The sequence below is a fragment of the Pararge aegeria genome, chromosome 26, assembly GCF_905163445.1.
Source record: "Pararge aegeria chromosome 26, ilParAegt1.1, whole genome shotgun sequence".
Classification (NCBI taxonomy): Eukaryota; Metazoa; Arthropoda; class Insecta; order Lepidoptera; family Nymphalidae; genus Pararge; species Pararge aegeria.
In genome coordinates, this window is record NC_053205.1 from 6843190 (window position 1) to 6863720 (window position 20531).

The 20531-nt window shown below is 35.7% G+C and overlaps 5 protein-coding genes across 5 annotated transcripts; all 5 read right to left on the reverse strand.

Annotated features, from left to right (window-relative positions):
- Positions 1-1059: 1059 nt before the first annotated feature.
- On the reverse strand, positions 1060-8359 carry LOC120635259. The gene is made up of 3 exons (XM_039906221.1): positions 8180-8359; positions 3299-3482; positions 1060-1301 (listed from the first exon to the last, which is right to left on the reverse strand). The coding sequence occupies exons 1-3, from the start codon at positions 8265-8267 to the stop codon at positions 1100-1102; spliced, it is 474 nt and encodes a 157-aa protein (XP_039762155.1). The 5' UTR covers positions 8268-8359; the 3' UTR covers positions 1060-1099.
- A 993-nt stretch (positions 8360-9352) lies between these two features.
- Positions 9353-10015, reverse strand: LOC120635155 (oocyte zinc finger protein XlCOF15-like). Its single transcript, XM_039906089.1, has one exon. The coding sequence runs from the start codon at positions 10013-10015 to the stop codon at positions 9353-9355; it is 663 nt and encodes a 220-aa protein (XP_039762023.1).
- Positions 10016-11246: 1231 nt separating this feature from the next.
- Positions 11247-15368, reverse strand: LOC120635255 (zinc finger protein 99-like). Its single transcript, XM_039906217.1, has 2 exons — positions 15112-15368; positions 11247-13130 (listed from the first exon to the last, which is right to left on the reverse strand). Exons 1-2 carry the CDS (start codon positions 15278-15280, stop codon positions 12136-12138), a joined length of 1164 nt encoding a protein of 387 aa, XP_039762151.1. The 5' UTR covers positions 15281-15368; the 3' UTR covers positions 11247-12135.
- A 1107-nt stretch (positions 15369-16475) lies between these two features.
- On the reverse strand, positions 16476-18060 carry LOC120635258 (zinc finger protein draculin-like). The gene has a single exon (XM_039906220.1). It carries the CDS (start codon positions 17900-17902, stop codon positions 16862-16864), a length of 1041 nt encoding a protein of 346 aa, XP_039762154.1. The 5' UTR covers positions 17903-18060; the 3' UTR covers positions 16476-16861.
- A 180-nt stretch (positions 18061-18240) lies between these two features.
- On the reverse strand, positions 18241-20302 carry LOC120635156 (zinc finger protein 91-like). The gene is made up of 2 exons (XM_039906090.1): positions 20236-20302; positions 18241-19319 (listed from the first exon to the last, which is right to left on the reverse strand). Exons 1-2 carry the CDS (start codon positions 20300-20302, stop codon positions 18241-18243), a joined length of 1146 nt encoding a protein of 381 aa, XP_039762024.1.
- Between the last annotated feature and the right edge of the window lie 229 nt (positions 20303-20531).

Consider the following 20531-nt stretch of genomic DNA (forward strand, 5'->3'; position numbering starts at 1 on the left):
AAAAATATTTTTTTCTTTTATTATTGTGACCGTCGCTGGCAAGTAAAAAAAAATATTTTAAAACACCCCACTTTATCTAGCATCCATACATTAAAATATCGACCCCTGATTTGAGCCTATAGTTCATCAGAATTAAAATCACTAGAACTACGATTATTCTCATAACTTGCTTAAAAAAATTTAGCCCAATATAGTCGGCCATCAGAAAGTTTCATACATCCCAGCTACTTCTCGATAAAATATGTGCATTAAAAAACTATTATTACTATTTACAGAAAGAAAAAAGTTTAAAAATATAATTTTCCTTTTTATTATTGTGCATGTAGATTTGGTCGCCGGCAAGTAAAATATTGTTTAAAAATACCTCGCTTTATTTGGCATCCATACATAAAAATATCGACACCTAATTTGAGCCTATCTGATCAACCATCAGCATCCAAGTCGTAAATATTAACTTTATTGAGAGATAAATTTAAAGGTTATAGTCAGTACACATTTGAAAATTTAAAGTATGTTTATAAAACCATTTCTACATTAGAAGTAAGATTAAACTTACACTGTAATATACTAGGTTACATAAAATTCATAATTCGTTTAAAGGAAATTGCATACAATTCTACAATAAACTACCCATTGACATCTTGGAGATGTCTCTTAAAAAATTCAAAGTTTGTTTTAAACGTAAGCTTACAGAAATGACCTACTATAGTATAAAGGACAACGTAATCGATAAAAAAGCTTGGGTGTGAATTATTGCTCTAACTCGGTTGCTCTTCTAATTATTTTAAATGACAATGTGAGATGGTGATAACAAAAAAAAACACCCGGCTAAGTTTGTTGTGAGCTTCTTCTTAGACCAGAACGCGTTTGGAACCTTCATAGCTTCAGTTTTAAGTTTACGAATATGGTTTTCGCCATCCTCTCACAACCGTGTAATTTTCATGTAATGTACGCATCTAAAATTCCACCTACGGGCCTATATGAATAAAGTAACGGTTTTCACTTTGACGGTTTCATATTAATCTAAGAGGTTTGGAAGCAAAAAAATACACATTTGGATAATAGATTATTGTATTATTTAATTTCTTTAATCGGGATTTCAATCTTGTTTAACTTTCCTCACTATGCCGCCATCTTCCTTTTCCGATTTCCCGCGCTTCATCAACAGCTCCTGAGGGATCGGCATCTGTCCGCGGAAGTCGACGCCCGGGCCCGGTTTCAGCTTCATCCTATATTCGGGCAATCGATATGGCGATTCGGACGGCAGGAATCGTATACAGCCATTGTGGAAATGTAAATCCCTAGAAGGACTTCAATTGATTAAAGGTTTCTTCAGTACAAAGTAATATAAACTAGGCTGAATCAACTTTTAATATCAGCAGGTGGAAAAGTGATGAATGTTGTGCTCTGAACTTTTAATCTAAGTTATATCTTTAAACGAGCAACTCTTGTATATATATAATTGGAATCTCGGAATCGGCTCCAACATTTTCATGAAATGTAGTATACAGGGTTTCGGGGGCGATGAATCGTTCTAGCTAGGATTCATTTTTAGAAAATGACATTTTATTCGTGATTTCCGGTAATAACCGATTTAGCTGTGTATATTATTCATTAAAATATTCATCAGTCACCTTAGTACCCATAAAACAAGCTACGCTTACTTTGGGGCTAGATGGCGATGTGTGTGATGTCGTTAGTAGTATATTTATTTATTTATTATTCTTGGAGGCGCGGCGTTCGTACTAAACTCTAGTCGAAAAGCGTCACTCAACTTATCCATGGTCTCACCTGGTGGTAAATGCTGATGCAGCAAGATGGTAGCGGGCTAACCTGTTAGGGAGTATGGTAGACATACTAATCGGTTTCTACGCGACATAGTACCGGAACACTAAATCGCTTAGCGGGACGCCTTTGTCGGTAGGCTGGTAACAAGCCGCGGCCGAAGCCTCCCACCAGGCCAGAGAAAATTGAGAATTTATAAATTTTCTAATTACCCCGGCTGGGATTGGAACCCGGGACCTCCCATTTAAATTCACGTTGCGCCAGGGAGTTCCTCAAAGCACATACGCTACACAAGCCTTTGAGAAAGTTACGGAGAACTCTCAGGCATGCAGGTTTCCTCGCGATGTTTTCCTTCACCGTTGAACCAAGTGATATTTTAATTAAAACGCACATAACTCAGAAAAGAAAGAGGTGCGTGCTGGGGTTCGAACTCTGAAAACTTGTATAAAAATGTATTAACCAAGTCGTTTTTTTGCTAAAAAAAAAGAGAAATATTTTTTATTTTATTTTTTTATCTAGACCATTAGGTTGTGGTGCTATGTAATATTATATTTATATATTATTTAGAAATACTTAATCTATACTTATAATAAAACTTTAACTTGAAGATTTCTGTACATTTAATATATTTTGAAAATTTTGATCGGAGGATGCTTTATGAATCGATACTGAGTCCAATACAGATTTTTATTTAATTTTTGTCTGTCTGTCCAGGCATCACGTGAAAACTACTGAACGGATTTAAATAAAATTTGGCTTAACGGTAACTGATATTCCGGGTCAACATATAGGATACTTTTTAACCCGATAAACAATAAGTTTCCCGCGGGAAACGGGATGAAATTTTTTATCAATTTTACTTCATAGCTCCGCAAATTTGAACCGATTTTAATAATACTTTTTTTATTTGAAAGTGTTTACTATTAAGCATTTATTGTCTAATTTGAATGGAGATCTGATAAATATTGTCGGAGATAAAGGACATAACTCTTCACAGATTACAGCAAGTCGCAATGCATATGGGACAGCGATCGAATGCATGTGTACCATCATACTAACATTATAAATGCTTAAGAAATAAAATAATATAAATATTAAGTTTGATTATATACCTGCAAATTCATTTTTAATTATTCAAATTGAGCCTATCGCTTAGAAGTTGCGACGGGTAACGAATAACACGTACGGCGACGACGGGCCGCAAATAACATAGTTTGGAAATAAAACTGGACCTGGTAGGTTTTTAGGTTTTTTTAAGATATTAAAACGATTTGGTGCGTTATAAATTACAAATTTTAAATTAAAATTACACCATACAGATTCTCCTGCTTTTCGCGGAGTATAGCAAATTAAGCTTAATTTTGATAATATATCATGGATTTCCGCAAAGTAACGCCTGCTTCTATACAATATTGACGAAATCGGTCGGGGTACCTGTTTTTTTTTTTTAAATTTTACTTGATGATGAATGATGATGAATTTTGATGAATTAAGTATACCTATTACCACGTACCGGCTACAAGGAAACTGGAAGGGTGCGAAAACGCGTTTCTCGACGTTTCTCTTGTACTCCACCCACCGGCAGCGAAGCAAATCGTTACGCTCCAAAGAGTAATGATTCGTGTATACGTAATCAAAAAGGCCTTTCTCGAACGCGGGCAAGGTCCTATAGTTGCGGCCGATTTCCTTTGCTATTTCTACAAGTATTAAAAAAGTTACAGTATACCGAAGTGCGCGATCAAGTACCGAAACACAGCAATTTTTGGCGGTAGAAATAAATATCGTGGCTCTGTAACAAAAACTCTACTGAATTTAGATGGCAGCCTAGAAATATAGAAAACTACGTTGGTAAACTATAAAATAAACCTCGTAGGTTTTCAAGCAAACCGAAGAAAGAAGCACACAACCAACTAAGCCAGGTTTCCCATTACTTTTGTCGCCAACTCATAAAATACTGATTTAGAACAGAGCCACATTTTAAAATTCTACCAACCGTACAGTACGATTCAAACGTAAATGCGCTCCTGAAGTTTGCGCTCGACGTTGCGCACCACACACATTTTGGGTGTCCGGTGTAGCGGGGTGTTAACAGCGCACGTCCGCTAACTTCACGCAGACGCATTTAAGTTTGAATCGTACAGTCAGTGGCGTGCATTGCATATATGCAAATAAGCAGTGCATACCCTACCCTCAGGGTCTTAAAGAACCTTCAGATAGGACCATTAAAGTTTTGTAATTAAAAAAACACTAAGTAAAAAATATATGAAAGCGCCATCTAGTAATGAGCGGCCAAACTTCTAGGTCAATTGTCGCTAGACAGGCGACAGCGCAACCAGCGCGCGCGAGGAGTAGGTATAGCTTATAAAATAAAATTTTCTACTTCGTATTTTAATTTTTAACCGTAAATGCTAAACATTATCTTTTAAAACACGTAAAAATACCTATATTATCATTTAAATCTCATGTTATCGATTGCAGGGTAAATCAATTATTATGAATCACTCGACATATGACGCCATCTACTGTTGCATAGAAATATCAAATAAAATAAGCACGCCCAAAGAAAGAATCGTTCTGCTAGATGTGTGCGTGCAAGTTAGTAGTGTGTGTCGTGTAATGTTATAATCGTGCGCTTGTACTTACAAGATTAGCATCGGTCTTGTGTGAACAGTTTCATTCATAAATTCTCTATGTATAGGTGTCTATAAGCACTGCTTACGGAAGTGGATAATCAATTACGTGTTTGATTTTTTTATGAAAAGTATTCCAGGAATTATTGGAAAGTGAGAAAGTTAACAATAATTATTGTTTATATTTATTGTTGACATATAAAAATAAAATAGCGTTCGTACCCTTACTTACAAAAAAATTAAAGACATATTTTGACTAAATTCGATTGCAATATTATCATTAGCATATTCAATCGCCATTATTGTTTACCTTCGAACAATGCTCTATGGCGTTGGTGATAAATAAAAGGTTAACGTGCATAAATACAGCAACTTATAAAAGTTTGAGTAGTGATAGTTTAATGTGTTAACGTTATTTTATAGTTTATTCATTCATTTTATAATGAAAGCATATTCGTGCGGTCTTTGTTTGGGTTCAGTGTGCCTGGAAAAAGTACTTAGAGAAAACTTTAATTTCTATCCCTTTATCGTAAAATTAGAAATCATTCGCAAAGGAAGGTGTGTACCAATGTTACAAATATCCACAAAAATAGGTGATAAAGTAAAACGTATGTGTAATAATAAATTTTACGAAAACTAGGTATTCTTGACTAAGCGGCTTTGTACACACCAATCGATTATTTTGCTTTCCTTTTGTTTTATTGTCCAATATACGTAAAGTTTGAAATGATAAAGGATATTGTGATATTAATAATTTTCATCAAGACGCTAAAAACATGTTGGAAAAAAATATTATCATCTTCAGTGTGCTTAGAAAATGCTGCCGAATGGTGTGTCATAATTTTGTGACGTAAATCAGGGTATGTACTTTTATTCAATTAGCAGTAGATAGACGATAGTATTAAATCAATCAAAAATATAACTTTCGTAAAGTAATTTGAATATAAACCGACATATCTAAAATATAAATTTTACTTTATGTTTGTGCTGAACACCTTGTGCATACCCTGGGTCCAAGGGCTATGCACGCCACTGCGTACAGTATGCTTGTTTTATGAAAATTAAACTTAATTTGCTATACTCCGAGAATCTGTATGGTGTAATTTATAATTTCTTCAATCCGTATACTCCACACCAAAATGTACCCTACATTGCCGAGGATCTGTTTGGTGTGGAGTATACGGATTGAAGAAATTATAAATTACACCATACAGATTCTCGGAGTACATATAGCAAATTAAGCTTAATTTTCATAATATATTATGGATTTCCGCAAAGTAACGCCTGCTTCTATCTAATAATCAACACTCACGCCGATTTTGGTGTAGTAGGTATTTATGTACGCCGTGATAGTGCAGTAGACGTAGCACGCACCTCAAACTTTTCTAAGTTATGTGCGTTTTAAGTAATTAAAATATAACTTGCTTCAACGGTGAAGGAAAACATCGTGAGGAAGCCTGCATGCCTGAGTGTTTTACATAATGTTCTCAAAGGTGTGTGGAGTCCACCAATCCGCACTGGGCCAGCGTGGTGGACTACGGCCCTAACCCCTTCTCATTTTGACCCTGTGCTCTGTAGAGACCCGGTAATGGGTCGATATGATGATAATGATTTATTTATTGAAGCGGTAAAGGCCTCGTGGTTAGGTAGACATTCGGCCTCCTTTAAAGGGGACTGAGTTCCCGGCGCGTACCTCGTAACTTTTCGGAGTTATGTGCGTTTTTAATTAAAGCATTTCGAATGTAACATGCTTTAACAGAGAAGGTAACATCGAGGGGTAACGTTTTTTTACTATTACGACGTCCTAAAGCTAGTGCGCTAGCGTAGCGTAGTTAGCTAGCGTTAACTACAAAACCAAGTTTCGAGATATGAGCGAAAAGGCGCGAAAATATAAAGAAACGATGCCATTTGACAACGAATAAACATTTACAAAACTTGAAAGTATGAAAATGTAGATGTAACAGAGCACTTTCGAATAACTGAACGGAAGTTTCTAGAGTAAATAATAACTAAAGCAGGAGATTCTTGTCTTATTAGTCTAGGATTTTTTCTGATAAAGGCTTGTATGTATATAACTCAAATATCGTTAGGTTACTCTTTAAGATGTTTTTGGCTTGGATCGCATTTAATTATTTTAACTTTTTACGAAATATTAAAAATAATTTAAAAGTCTAAACTAAAATGACTATTAAACTGTTTTCAAAGCTTTTACGTTCGAAAGGACATTCAAGAAACATCCCACTACAATTTAGCCCTTGACTGCAATCTCACCAGGTGGTAAGAGATGATGCAGTCTAAGATGGTAGCGGGCTAACCTGTTAGGGAGTATGGTAATCGTACCCCTAAGGTTTCTACGCGACATCGCAGCGTAACACTAAAACGCTTAAATTTTAAGGAATGAAATTGATACTCCAAAACTAATTAGTAGAATTGGTTTTGTTTGTCCAAAAAATATTATATCTAGGCGAAAATCCCCTCCATTTTATTTGCCCTTAGTCAGATCAAAATACGCTCTTAATAGTTATATTTATAGAGCTACTCAAAGCTATAATAATAATTTCTCGGATTTAGATTTATTTAATCTTACTCTTGCTCAGTTAAAAAAACATCTTTATTCTAAATTCTAACTTCTAACATTGTTCTACGTAAAAGTACTACTTATGTTTTCACATATCCACTTTGATGGATATTGTTAATAACGGTCTTCCCTTATTTACATTATCTGTGAATAATATGTGTTTTATACATATTCTAAAGTTTCATAATTAAGTTATAAGTTTGCTGTCAATTTTTTTTCGTTAGATTTATTAGCGGCTACTTAATTGGTGTATGTGTTATTTTCTTTGTACTAATTTTGAGTATTAAGTATACTGTTTGGGCCTTAATAAATAAAATTAAAAATTAACGGCACTCCTTTGTCGGTAGGGTGGTAACCAGACCAGAGAAAATTTAGAAATTATAAATTCCTAAATTGCCTCTGCTGGGAATCGAACCGGGACCTCCTACTTAAATTCACAGCGCTCCTACTTAAATTCCAGCCGCTGCGCCAGGGAGTTCGTCTAAAGCACCTGCATGCATGTTCTCCATAACGTTCTCAGAGGCGAGTGAAGTCCACCACTCGGCACTTGGCCAGCGTGGTGGACTATGGCTATAACCTTTCCCATTCTGAGAGGAGACGGACGGAACGGATTTATGTTATTTATGTATTTATGTAAGTATATTATTGTTGTCGCACTTCTGGTTGCCGCTGTTCCGAACGGAAACGGTGGCGCCACGTGACAACTATAGCGAAGTTTTACGAATGCCACCGAAGCGCCATCATGAAAAACAAGGATTTGAGATCAGAGGGTCGTGAGGTTAAATACTTTTTGCGGAACGGACGTCTGGCAGGCAAGAAATATGCTTGTCAGACGAAAAAGAGTGACAGAGCAGAATTATTGGACAAGCGAGGAATATGAGATAGACTTTCCAAAGAATGTAAAGGTTTTGTTCTAATGTAAGGTTTGGTGATAGTAAATGTAAATGCTTATACGATGATAACCCATGTGTACTCTTTTAGTATATTATTCATAAAAATGTTCATCAGCCATCTCAGAACCCATAACACAAGCTACGCTTACTTTGGGGCTAGATGGCCATGTGTTTATTGTCGTTGTATATTTATTTATTTATTTAAAATCACAAAACTACTGACTTGATGATGATGATACTTAAGCGCGTATGTAGCGGATTCCACGCGTTTGACGCAATACTATACAAATTACCTTCTGTGACACGAACGTCTGGTTTACCCCGTTTAATGTGTCGACATTCCGCATACAGTTTCATATCATCCTCGAAAGCTTTGCTCATTATTATAAACAATTAGCTACACTCAATTGCCTAATAGAAAATACACGAGATATGAGATTTAAACGAAACAATACATACAAAAACTGCTGTGAAAATTTGACATATAGCCTGCCTGTATGTCAAATCTGAATCATGAACATTTTTCAGTACTTTTTTTTATCGATTATGTATAGAAAAAGATTCATTAGAAGTACTTAATCGATAATTTTTTTAAATTTTTTACGCGTCGCCACCATATATGATGGAATATATATGTACGATACGAAGTTGAGTTGTCGCAATGTCATTTTAATTTGTTTTTTAATAAAAATGTAATTAACAGTCACTATTTTATGGCACAAATTTGTAATGCTTTATCTTTTCAGTACGCAATACTGTTTCACAATGCCAGGCGTCCCGTGACAGCTCACACATTTTTTAAATAGTTAGTAAAGTTAGTAAATCGGGCAACCGGCCGTAGCGTCGCCAACAGTTGTTGAGCAACCAAGCGGACACTAAATAAAGTACCCTAATAAAGATAACTAATAAAGATGTCCATGTGAGTTAAAGCATTAATTATAATTCGGCCGTCTGACCTAGGTTTATTAACAACACAATTGCAACAATCAACCAAATGTTTATTTCTCTGGTGACGCATCCAAGAGTCTTTCGACTTAAACCTCGCTTCCCATTTACTACAGGAGTAAGATTTAACGTCCTCGTGACGTTTTCTATGCCTTACTTGATCAGTGTGCTGAGTGTGAGATTTTTTATCTATTCGAACGCGTAAAAGTTAACTATGATTTGTATGGCGTCGAAAGAGCGCCACCTAGGGACCAGGAATCATAGTTAAATTTTACGCGATCGAATAGACGAAAAATCTCGCACTCAACACACAGTTTTAGTGAAAATCGCCTGTCGCATATAAAATTTCAACAATCAACCAAATGTTTATTTCTCTGGTGACGCATCCAAGAGTCTTTCGACTTGAACCTCGCCTCGCATTTACTAAACGAGTAAGACTTAACGTCCTCGCGACGTTTTTTATGCCTAACCTGACCAGTTTTGGTGAAAAACGCCATTCGACACTTGTCGCATATAAAATTTCAACAATCAACCAAATGTTTATTTCTCTGGTGACGCATCCAAGAGTCTTTCGACTTAAACCTCGCCTCGCATTTGCTACACGAGTAAGACTTAACGTCCTCGTGACGTTTTTTATGCCTCACTTGGTCTGTTTTAGTGAAAAACGTCATTCCACACTTGTCGCATATAAAATTACGTTCCCTCACGTGAACGGAACGTATGTGAATTCTCAAATTCTGCGGCGTTGTGAAGGTTTTATCGCATTGTGAACAGTTCGATATCGGCCGCTTTGCTCCATGCTCTTCTACTTTATGCACTTCGAGCATGTAAGAGTGCTGAAATGTCTTTCCGCAAACCACGCAGTATCGCTTGTAAGAACCTATGTTGTGTACAGTTTTCATATGCTTCAATTTCGCATAGTTTTTGCTAAACTTTTCGTTGCAAAGCGTGCATTTTTTTAATCTATGCTTGTGTTTGTAATCTCTATGGGTACGGAGGTTTAAACTGTTGTAGAATGACATACCGCACGTTTCGCATACGTGATTAGTCGAGTGTGTGTTCATATGTGTGGATAGAGGGACGAAAGCGTTGTAATTTTCTCCGCATATAACACATTTGAAGCCATCCTCTAGTCTGTAGGGGACAAACATGTGTTCTTGTGAGGAAAATTGGATTCCGTGCATTTCTATCAAATGACTCGTCAAGTTTGGCAATCCGCTGCATTTTTTTGAACACAATTTGCACTTTAAAGATGATATATCAGCATTTTGGTATACATTCCCTGGTAAGTTTATGTCGAATTCATCATTTTTTGCCTCCAAATGACTTTTGCAGTGTTCACGAAGGTCACATATTTTGATGTAAGCCAGTTTGCAAAAGTAACACTGGTATTTTGTTTTTAGCGATTTGAATAGGCATATGTTTGAATATTTTAATAGTTTAACCGAGTCTTCTCTGATCTCCTCCTTGATTTTGAAATGCTTCGGTTTGTCCGATGTTTCTGAATGGACATCTGGAAAGAACAAAAGTTGTCATAAACATCTGCGCGTTTAATGTCCGATTGGTAATATAAGTATCATACCTCAGAGAGAGCTTGTAACTCTGGAACGCTCGTAGCTTTAGTTTTAAGATGACGAATTAACTTATCGTTTATATATATATATATATATATATATATTTATTGTTTTTATATGTCATTTCATAACTGGACTTCCCTCAACTAAATAGGTACTGACAGAATACCAGCGTTGTGGGTACATTAGTATCCGGAGCATTAAGTTGAGTCAGAACCTTTTTATTGGCACGACACATCATAGACTTAAGCTATTAATAATTAAGTACAAAATTTTTAAGTTACTCCGTATGTAAGTCTGTTTGTGTTGTTCTGGTAAATAAACAAATTCTATTCTATTCTATTCTATCGCCATCAACTCACTTCTGCGTCATATTTTACATGTACCTAATGTACGCACCAAAATTGCCATCTTTGTGTCTATTTGAATAAAGAAATATTTCACTTTGACTTTGACTTTGAGAATAATGAAGAGCTTAGTTCCAACGCGCTGCTCTAATCAGGGTTGGCAGATTTAATTATAAAACCCCACATAATGTGCTGGAGAGCACGTTAATGGCCAAAATTCCCGTCCTGATATCATTGGTTAACATTGCTTATCCAACTAAGCGTCTAAGTTTGCAAGTCTGTTAACTCTTCGTAATTTATAGAATAGCAACATATTGTCAAAACCGACAATTAAAAAAAAAAAAAAAAACGACAATTTTAGACTCGGACGGTATTTGGTACGTTTACCTACCAAATGAATTTATTAACTTATTTTTTTCTTCAAGGTTGAAATTAGTTTTTTAGTGGTCGAGGGTAAATGAAACCATGTAAAAATTAAAAAATTAAATATTTTATTTCAGTTTTCATTCAAAGGTGCGTTTTCATTCTACACGAGTTAAAAAAAAAACAAGAAACAATATAAATATAAATACCTTGGCTTACCGCCATTTTCTTTTTCTTTCGAAAAAGCTTGCCTACCTAAAATCTCTGGCTGAATGAATCCTGAACCTACATGACTTTTCGTCTCATATTACGGGTAACGTTTGCTAAATTATTGATTACTACAGGTTTGAGGCATGGCTGTTTTGAAAAAAAAAAATTACACGACAGTTAATAAGCTGGACTCCCAAGTTACTCAAACTAATTTATCGCTATTGTGAGTAAAAAAAGGACAGTTGAACTAATATCCAACATTACATGTCAAGTTTTTATTCTTTACAATCAATGAATGAATGAATGAATATACTTTTATTGCACACCACAAAAAGTACATAAAGAAAAGTATAACAAAAGAACGTATACAATTTGTCCCTTACGACTTCGGCGTATAAATCACGGACGGATGGTACGGACTGCGGACTTTTAAAGGGGTATAATTCCGTCATACCTTATTTTGACCTTTGGCCATTTATGCATCGCACACATCGTAGGTTCTCAATAATTAATTTGTACCCTTTTTTGAAACATTTTTCATTGATGATCCGCTCCTATTGATCGTAGTGTGAGGTTATGAAGCCTTATAGCCTTCCTCGATATATGGACTATACAACTCACAAAGATTTTCCAATTCGAATCAGTAGTTCTCGACGATAGCGCGCTCAACCGCCAAACTCTTGCGTCATGCGTTTTTGCATTGCGTCGTAATGGTTAACCAGATCCATACTGACAGACAGATTCTAAGGTATTGCCAGCTTAAGCTGGCAATACTTTAGAATCGGATACACCCATCTGAACGCTGTAGACTTATGATCTACAAGCGTTTCTTTTCATATGCCTGCGCAAAGAATCCTTTGTAGCGAAAGCACTGTGGCAAAGAGAGCAAGAGAACTTTTTCTCACCCGTATGAGTTACCCTGTGTCTCAGTACATCCGATTTAGTGTAAAAAGCGTTGTGGCATACATCGCATTCGTGCTTCCTCTCTTTCTTATGCACATTTTTAACGTGATTGTTCAGCAAACTCCGCGTTATGAACTCCTTGAAACACAACGGACATTTGTGCTCGGGCCGAACCAATCCGTGCTTCTCAACCAAATGCTGCACCTTGAAGTTCTCTTGGAAGAACCGTTCGTGGCAATAAGGACACGGAAACCGCTGCTTCCGCACAAACTTCACGTCATGCTCGATTGTATCATGGTGTCTCTTCTCGGAACGACTTGGAAAGTTTAAATTGCATTCCTCACATCGGATTGTTTTGTGAGACCGCGTCTTATGCAAGTTCAAAAAGACTAAGTTGGCAAAACTGGTGCCGCAAACGTCGCAAATATGATTCTTGTAATGACGGTTTACGTGTATGCTTAATAGTCTGAAATTACTAAAAGTCTCCGCACACATTTGACACTGCAATCCTTCCGATTGTATTTTGTAGGCCACTAACAGATCCTGACCATCTCCCACTTTTATTTCGTGGATATTCTGTAGGTGCTGCCGTAATTCCTCGAGACTGGTTATCTGTTTATCACACATCTTGCATTTTAACAACGAAATCTCTACTTTAAGTAGCTTGTTCCGCTGATTTATAATTTTCTTTTCGATAGTTTGCAAGCTATGTTCTAACATGTGGTCTCTCAATGAGCTGATGTATATAAAAGGCTCTTTGCAGCAGAAGCAAGTGTATCTGCTCTTGTTCCATTGAAAGACAAACATTGTGGAGTTCTCTATGAGCTTTAAAGAGTTCTCGCGGAGAATGGGTCCTGCTCCACGCCTCTCTGTTATTTTCGACCAGTCTTTTTCAGTTTGACCTAGAAGTTACAGAAATTCTGTTAAAGATATCAATTTATACAAGTCTTTTAAAATTTTATGAAAACATTAGAAATTAGAGAATAGCGACTGCCCGGCTGTATGTGTGTTTATCACGAAAGCTTTCTCTATCGATTGAAGAAAGAATCACGATTTGGTCCAAAACATCTCGAAGAAATTCGAATGTGTGCATATAAACTTATGAAGAAACCGTAAATGGTGACCGATACCTCTCAATACCTCTTGTGATAAAGAAGGTCTATGACTCTGAAACGATTAATTATGCTGATAATAATAACAAAAATAGCAACTTATAGAAGTCCACTAAATATGAACAGAATTCTAAGTTGTAAATTTAACCAATTTCAGTTTTAAGCCGCTTATGTAAATAACTTACTACATCCGGAGCAGTACGGTTTTACTAAAGGTCGTAGAACTACGGATGCAGGCGCTAAACTTTTAAAACATGTGTACGATGCCTGGGAACGTTCGCAGAATGCCATTGGTGTTTTTTGTGATCTATGCAAAGCATTCGATTGTGTTGATCATAAAACCTTGCTTCTTAAACTAGCCCACTATGGTATCAAAAACGTTGCACTAAATTTGGTTGCCTCTTATCTCAGTGACAGAACCCAAAGGGTTTGCATAATAAGTCGCAGGGGTCGGCTAAGTCAATGGGTGTCCCACAGGGTTCAATTTTGGGTTCCTTCCTATTTTTGGTGTATATAAATGATCTACCACACCATGTCAGTGAGACCTGTGACATTGTACTGTTTGCAGATGATACACCTCTAATTTTTAAAACTGATAGAGGTAGAGATAACTCTGACGATGTAAGCCGTGCTATGTCGCATGTGTCGCACTGGTTTACTCTCAATAATTTAAAATGCAAAAAAAACGAAGTGTGTGGAATTTATTTTACCTAATGTAAAGAAAGTTAATAAAAATATAATAAAAAATTGAGAATCACTAAAAATGGAAGATTCCACAGTTTTTCTGAGCATGACCTTAGATTGCAAGCTTCAGTGGGGTACCCATATAGATACACTAGCAGGTAAACTAAGCTCGGCTGCCTACGCCGTCAGGTCACTGACGTAGAAACAGCAAGACTTGTTTACTTTGCGTACTTTCATAGTCTTACGGGATCTTGTTATGGGGTAAAGCAGCTGATATCGAAACTATATTTATATTGCAGAAAAGAGCTGTACGGTCAATATATAAACTTAAATCACGCGAATCCCTCCGTGAGAAGTTTAAAGAAATAGGCATACTTACTGTAGCTTCACAATATATTTATAACAATATAGTATTTGTAAGACAACATATTAGTCTTTATAAACAAAAAGTGGACATAAACAGTCGACTTACAAGAAATGGTCATAAATTAGTGTCATCTGCATATCGTCTGCGTAAGGTGCAGAAGTCATTTGTGGGATTGAGTATACGCTTTTATAATATGATTCCTAAGGTAATTTTGGACTTACCAATGCATAAGTTTAAAGAATGTGTTAAAAAACATTTATTACAGCGAGGTTATTATACAATTGATGAATTTCTTAATGACAAGGTTGCTTGGAAACATCCGGCTCCGCTTTCATCTCTCACAAGAAAGAAAAATGAATTTTGAGATGTAAAATGTAAATTGTTAATGTTGGAAAAGAGCAACTGCTGAGTTTCTTGCCGGCTTCTTCTCGGTAGAATCTGCCTTCCGAACCGGTGTAGAGTCACTACACACAGACAGACTTGACGTTTCAAAAGTGCTTATATTAGGCCTACTTGAAATAAATGAATTTTGAATTTTGTATTTTATGACCCCATCTTCGGCAAATCCCTCAATCCATCCATCAACACAACGATTGCTTTAGCGGCGTCATCATACAGACAGATACTTATACTTTAGGTCCGCATTTATCACTCTGTTCTTCTACATTTAATTGATACAAAATCCACGTGAGACTTGGTTTTTAAGTATACTGCCCTTACCTCGTTCACCGCAATTTTCTTGACAATTTTTCAGCTCTTCAGCAACTTCTTCTAGCAGATTATTTTTAAAACCTTCAACAGATTCTTGTCCATTAGATGTTTTGTGATATACAGGATCTAAAACAACTGTTTTTTCAGTGATATTATTGTAAACTTCAAATTGAAACATAGGAAGTTCAGTAATTTCAATCACACTGTCAACTTTATTTTATGTAACCAAAAACTAGTGACACTGTTTTCTATCAGTACTAGTGGTGCAGCTGTAAACATCCTTTTAAAGTGCAAGAATCTATGTAGTTCCTCACAGCAAAAAAAAGGATTTGTTATTTCTGATTAAATTGTTGTTCACTTTACACGATTAGAGAGATAGCAATGATGAACTACAAGAGTTGCGAGAAATAAGAGATTTTGGAGTAACTATTGACAGTAAAATTTCTTTTAAATCGCACATAAACAACATTCTTAAAAAAAGCCGGCTTCATTAAACGTAACTCAAATGGGTTCTCCAGAAATACAAAAATGGTTCTGTCTCGAGTTTTCAGATGTAATCTCGAATCCTTTAATTAACATCCATTCTCAGCGTGTTGAGAGTATACATCGTGCTTTTATTAGACATTATCATTCCATGCAACTTGTATATCACATAAGACAGCCTTACAGCCATAGACTGGCCGAGTATAAAATGTTATCTCTAAGCGACAGACGTAACGTCCTTGACATGTGTTTTTTGTATAAAATAATATACATTAAAATAAAGTGCGTAATTTACTTGAACGGATCTATCTTTCTGTCTCAAGTAGATATCCCCGTTATTGTACAATTCCGACACGAAAAACCTTTCATAAACCTTTCGCTAGGACGCATCTTGGAAAACAAGCCCTGATTTTTAGTTAGGATTCCTAACTCAGGAATAACAATTTTGGTTAAAAATCTATAATAGAAAAAATATAAGTAGACATAACTGAGTATTGTAGAGAACACTTAAAAGAAAAATATGATGTACCTACCTAATCGATGACTTCTAAAGTGCAATAAAAATTGCTAATTTCAACGTTGCATACTGAAATTGAATCATGGTCATTATCTTAAGAGGTTCATTTATACTACTGTAACAAAATACATGGGATTCACTGAAGCTTATCAGAATTGTTTATACCTACATAGTTTCATGGTACAGAATAATACTTATAAAATTAAATAAATAAATTAAAATAAAATAGATATAGCATTTGTTGACTTGAAAGAAGAAAAAAGAAGAAAGAGGTTTTAATGACATCGTCCGGAAGTTATTTTATAAAAGGAATTACAACCGGTCGAATGCAAAGAGCAATACTACGCAAAGAGATAAATAAAATCTGTTTGAATTAACCAATTTATTGTATTTTTGTAACAATTTTTCGACCAACCTAACAGGATATTTAAAAAACACAACTACTTAAATCCTATTTAATCAAGAATCACAGTTATAACTACATTTAAAAAAAGAATTTGTAAAGCAGATCAATATCATAAATGAATCAACATAAATATCTCATATGAGACGAAATAGGAAAACTTTGATGATTTTTCTTGTGCGATAGAATAGGACAGTTACTTAGTTCCTGTCCTTTTCTTACAGCAACGGCATATATTGTATCTTAGTTCGTAGTTTTACAGCATAAGCACATCTCAAACTACTGATTATGTTATCAAGGTCATCTTTACTTTATAAAGGATTACCAAGCTATGATTATTTTATATAAATAAAAAGCTACGTGTGGGTTGCCCTATGTATCTTATAGTCAATCCTATTCGTAAATCCAGTCCAACATATCGCACATGTAAACCTAAAATCCGGGCTATGTTTACTTTTCAAGTGATGTTTTAACGTCCTTTCGTATCTGTAGCACTTTTTGCACGCTGGGCACACGTAGTTCCTTTCTTGAGTATGTAACGGCATGTGCTTCCTCAAGTGACAACGCTCCGAAAATGTTTTCTTGCATATCTCACAGATAATATTCTGCGTGTGGTATTTTATCACGTGCATGCTTAGGGCATAGCGGGTTTTGAAGATCGAATTGCAAGTATCACAAGTGTAAGTGAAGGATATACCGTGGACTTCTTTCAAGTGCTTCACCTTCTCGTAATGGTGTTCGAATCTTACCAAACATTTGTGGCATTTGGACAATTTTGTCTTCCCCAACGTTCCGTGGATTTTGGCTGTGTGATATTTTAATTTTGAGATGCTTGGGAAGGTCATTTTGCATTTCTTACATGGATACGTTCCGTTCTTATGGCTCTCAATATGTGTCACCAATCGAGGGTAAGATAGGAATCCTTTGCCACAAGTGTCGCATACTGCATTGCTGTAATGAACACTGATATGGGTATTCAGTAGGAAGAAACTCTGAAAAGTGCTCGAGCAAATGTGGCAAGTGAAGCGTTCATTCATAGTTTCTAGGTTAAATGCAACCATGCCATTGCCTGCCATTGTGAATATCTTATCGTGAACATCCACTAAATGTGACTGAACACATTCCAAACTTGTAAAAGATTCGTGGCATAACCTACATTCTAAAATCGAGATGTCAACCTTAATTTTCTTTTTGCCTTTCTTTAAAATGTGCTTCAAAATCATATCATGTTCCGGCACTTCATGTTTTCTGGAATGGTCTAATAATGTTTGCAGTTCCGAGTACTTTTTTTCGCAGAAAAGACATTTAAATGAACTTGGGTATATAAGGTACGTAAACGGTGTGACGGTAGTGTATTCTAAGAGGAGAGCTGCATTTTTTCTTTCCGCCAAAGTCATGGACCACTTACTACTTGTAGGAAGTTCTGTAGATGACACTGTAATAGAATATTTTTTTTAATTAACACACTAAAACTATTGATAACTTTAAATTTAAATAAGATACAAGATAAGATGTCAATAAATTGATGTGGAATAGAATTTATTTATAATTGACAACCTAATCTTCAGTTGTTTCTTCTGATTGCAAGGAAACTATAATAACAAATGAATGATCATTTGCTAAAACTACTCTAATAAACGCAGTCTTTTTAAAATCTTTTTTTAAGAATCTTTTAACCACGAGGTTATGTAACAAAATGTAAATGAATATATTCGTCATACTGATTTATTTGTCTTCAATCTTCAACTTCATCAAACGTATGCCACTCCTTCACATGTTTCGAATAATCATTCTCATTATCAAAGCCTGTCATGCATTCTGAGCAGGTGAATTTAAAAACTGGTTCATGAGTTTTCATATGTTTCCGCAAGGTCATGCTATGCATGTAAGCATTCTTACATATCCGACACACAAAGTTCCTTTCTCCAGTGTGCCCACGCATATGTTGTTTCAATTTGGAATCTATGCTAAAGCATTTAGAACACAATTCGCATTTAAACTTCTCCGTGTGGTATCTAGTTGTGTGCTCGGTTAACGTTCGTCTCGAATTGAAGTTCGTCTTGCACATGTGACATTGAAAGCTGCTAAAAACTCCGTGTACTACCCTCATGTGTACCATTTTACCGTAATGCTCTTTAAACGTTTGTTGGCATAAATTGCATTTCTTCATTTTCACTTTCCCTTTTCCTTTGTGCACAACTTCGGAGTGATACTTCAATTGACTCTTTTTGACGAATACCTTATCGCATTGCTGACAGTTGTGTTTTGTATGCAAATGCTTCTCTCGATGCTTCAGCAACATATGCTGGTTGAGGAACGCAGCACCGCAATTCTCGCAAACAACCTTACCGAAATGAGAGTTCATGTGTGAATTTAGAAGTGAGAATGAAGGGAATTCTTTACTGCAAATATGACATACAAAATAATCGTTTTTAGCGACCATATTGTATTCCGTCATCCCGTTACTTGCTGGCCGAAATAGTTTGTGATGTTGGTGCGTCAAATGACTACGTACTGCATCGAGGTTTGGATACGCCTGATCACATAATCGACACACCAGATTTGATATATCAACTTGCAAAGTACGTTTACCTCTCGAAACGTATTTGTCTAAGATCAAATCTCGATTTAATATCTCGTGTTTGGATGTGTGATCTAATAAACTGGGCGCATCGGAGAAATATTTTTCACAGTAAAAACATTTAAAACTCCAGCCCATAAAGATGAACGGCTTCACTGTAGTGAATTGAATGAATGTTGCCGCGTTGTTCCTTTCAGCTACCGTCAGTTGCCATATACTCGTCGATCTACAGCCTGTGGAAGAAAGATTAAATTCAGATAGTCTTAACGATATAGCTAAGACATTGGCTACAGGGTGATAAGGTTGGTGTCATCATCACATCAACTCATTACCGGCCTACTACAGAGCACCGGTATCTTCCCACAATGAGAAGGCGTTAAGGCTGTAGTCCACCAAGCTGGCCTAGTGCGGATTGGTGGACTCCACATACCTTTAAGAACATAATGTGAAAATCTCAGGCATGCTGGTTTCCTCACGATGTTTTCCTTCACCGTTGAAGCAAGTGTTATTTTAATTCATTAAAACACACATAGCTCAGAAAAGTTAGAGGTGTTGGGATTCGAACTGGGCCCCCCGAATGGTAAGAACTGCCCAATGCGCTATCACGGCAGGGTTGGTAAGAAAAAATATTTGCTAGCTACGCAAATATTTTTTCTTGAAAATTTATACTCCTGAATCCTTTCAATAGATGGTGCTTTGGTGGGCCTGTCATTTGACTATAGGTAGGTTGTTTGATAATAATTCTTAACTATCAATTTGAGATGGTACGAAGTTCAACAGGTATTAATTTATGGGTAAATTCCAACTAGAAATTTAATCGTTTACCCACAGAAGATACCTTTCAAAGTTGTAATTTAATGATGAAACTAGAAGTGAGCAAATTATACTTTAATTTGCTCACTTCTAGTTTCCTAATTATAGTGACCTAAAGAGATCAAGGAAATCCCATAGGGAGGCATTTGTCTTTCTATGAAAGTAATTTCCTACGTATACCAATAGTGATAGTGACCTTACCCAATTCAAAAACTAAATCAACCCAAAATAGCACTGCAGCCAAATTTATAACCTTGAAATAAATGCAAAAAAAATACCCTTGAAAACCTTTAAAAGGAAGCTCTTATTGTGATTATGTTATAAACTATTTTATACCATCGCAGAATACCTTAGCTGTTAAGGGTATCATGAAATACCTGTCGTTAATGGTTAATTTCGACATCTTAGTAAAAAAATTATTTTTATTGAATTTATTTCACATTAAAACTTAGAATTGCAATGTAATAAATAATACAATGATTTAATATGACGCTATAAATGTGAGAACATTATTTTTATTTATTATTATTAATATAATTTAATGTTTACATTTTGGTATGTTTAAGTATCAGCAGAATATGTTGGAACTTTATATCCTAAACTCCATATTTGGCAAAGTAAATATAATTTAA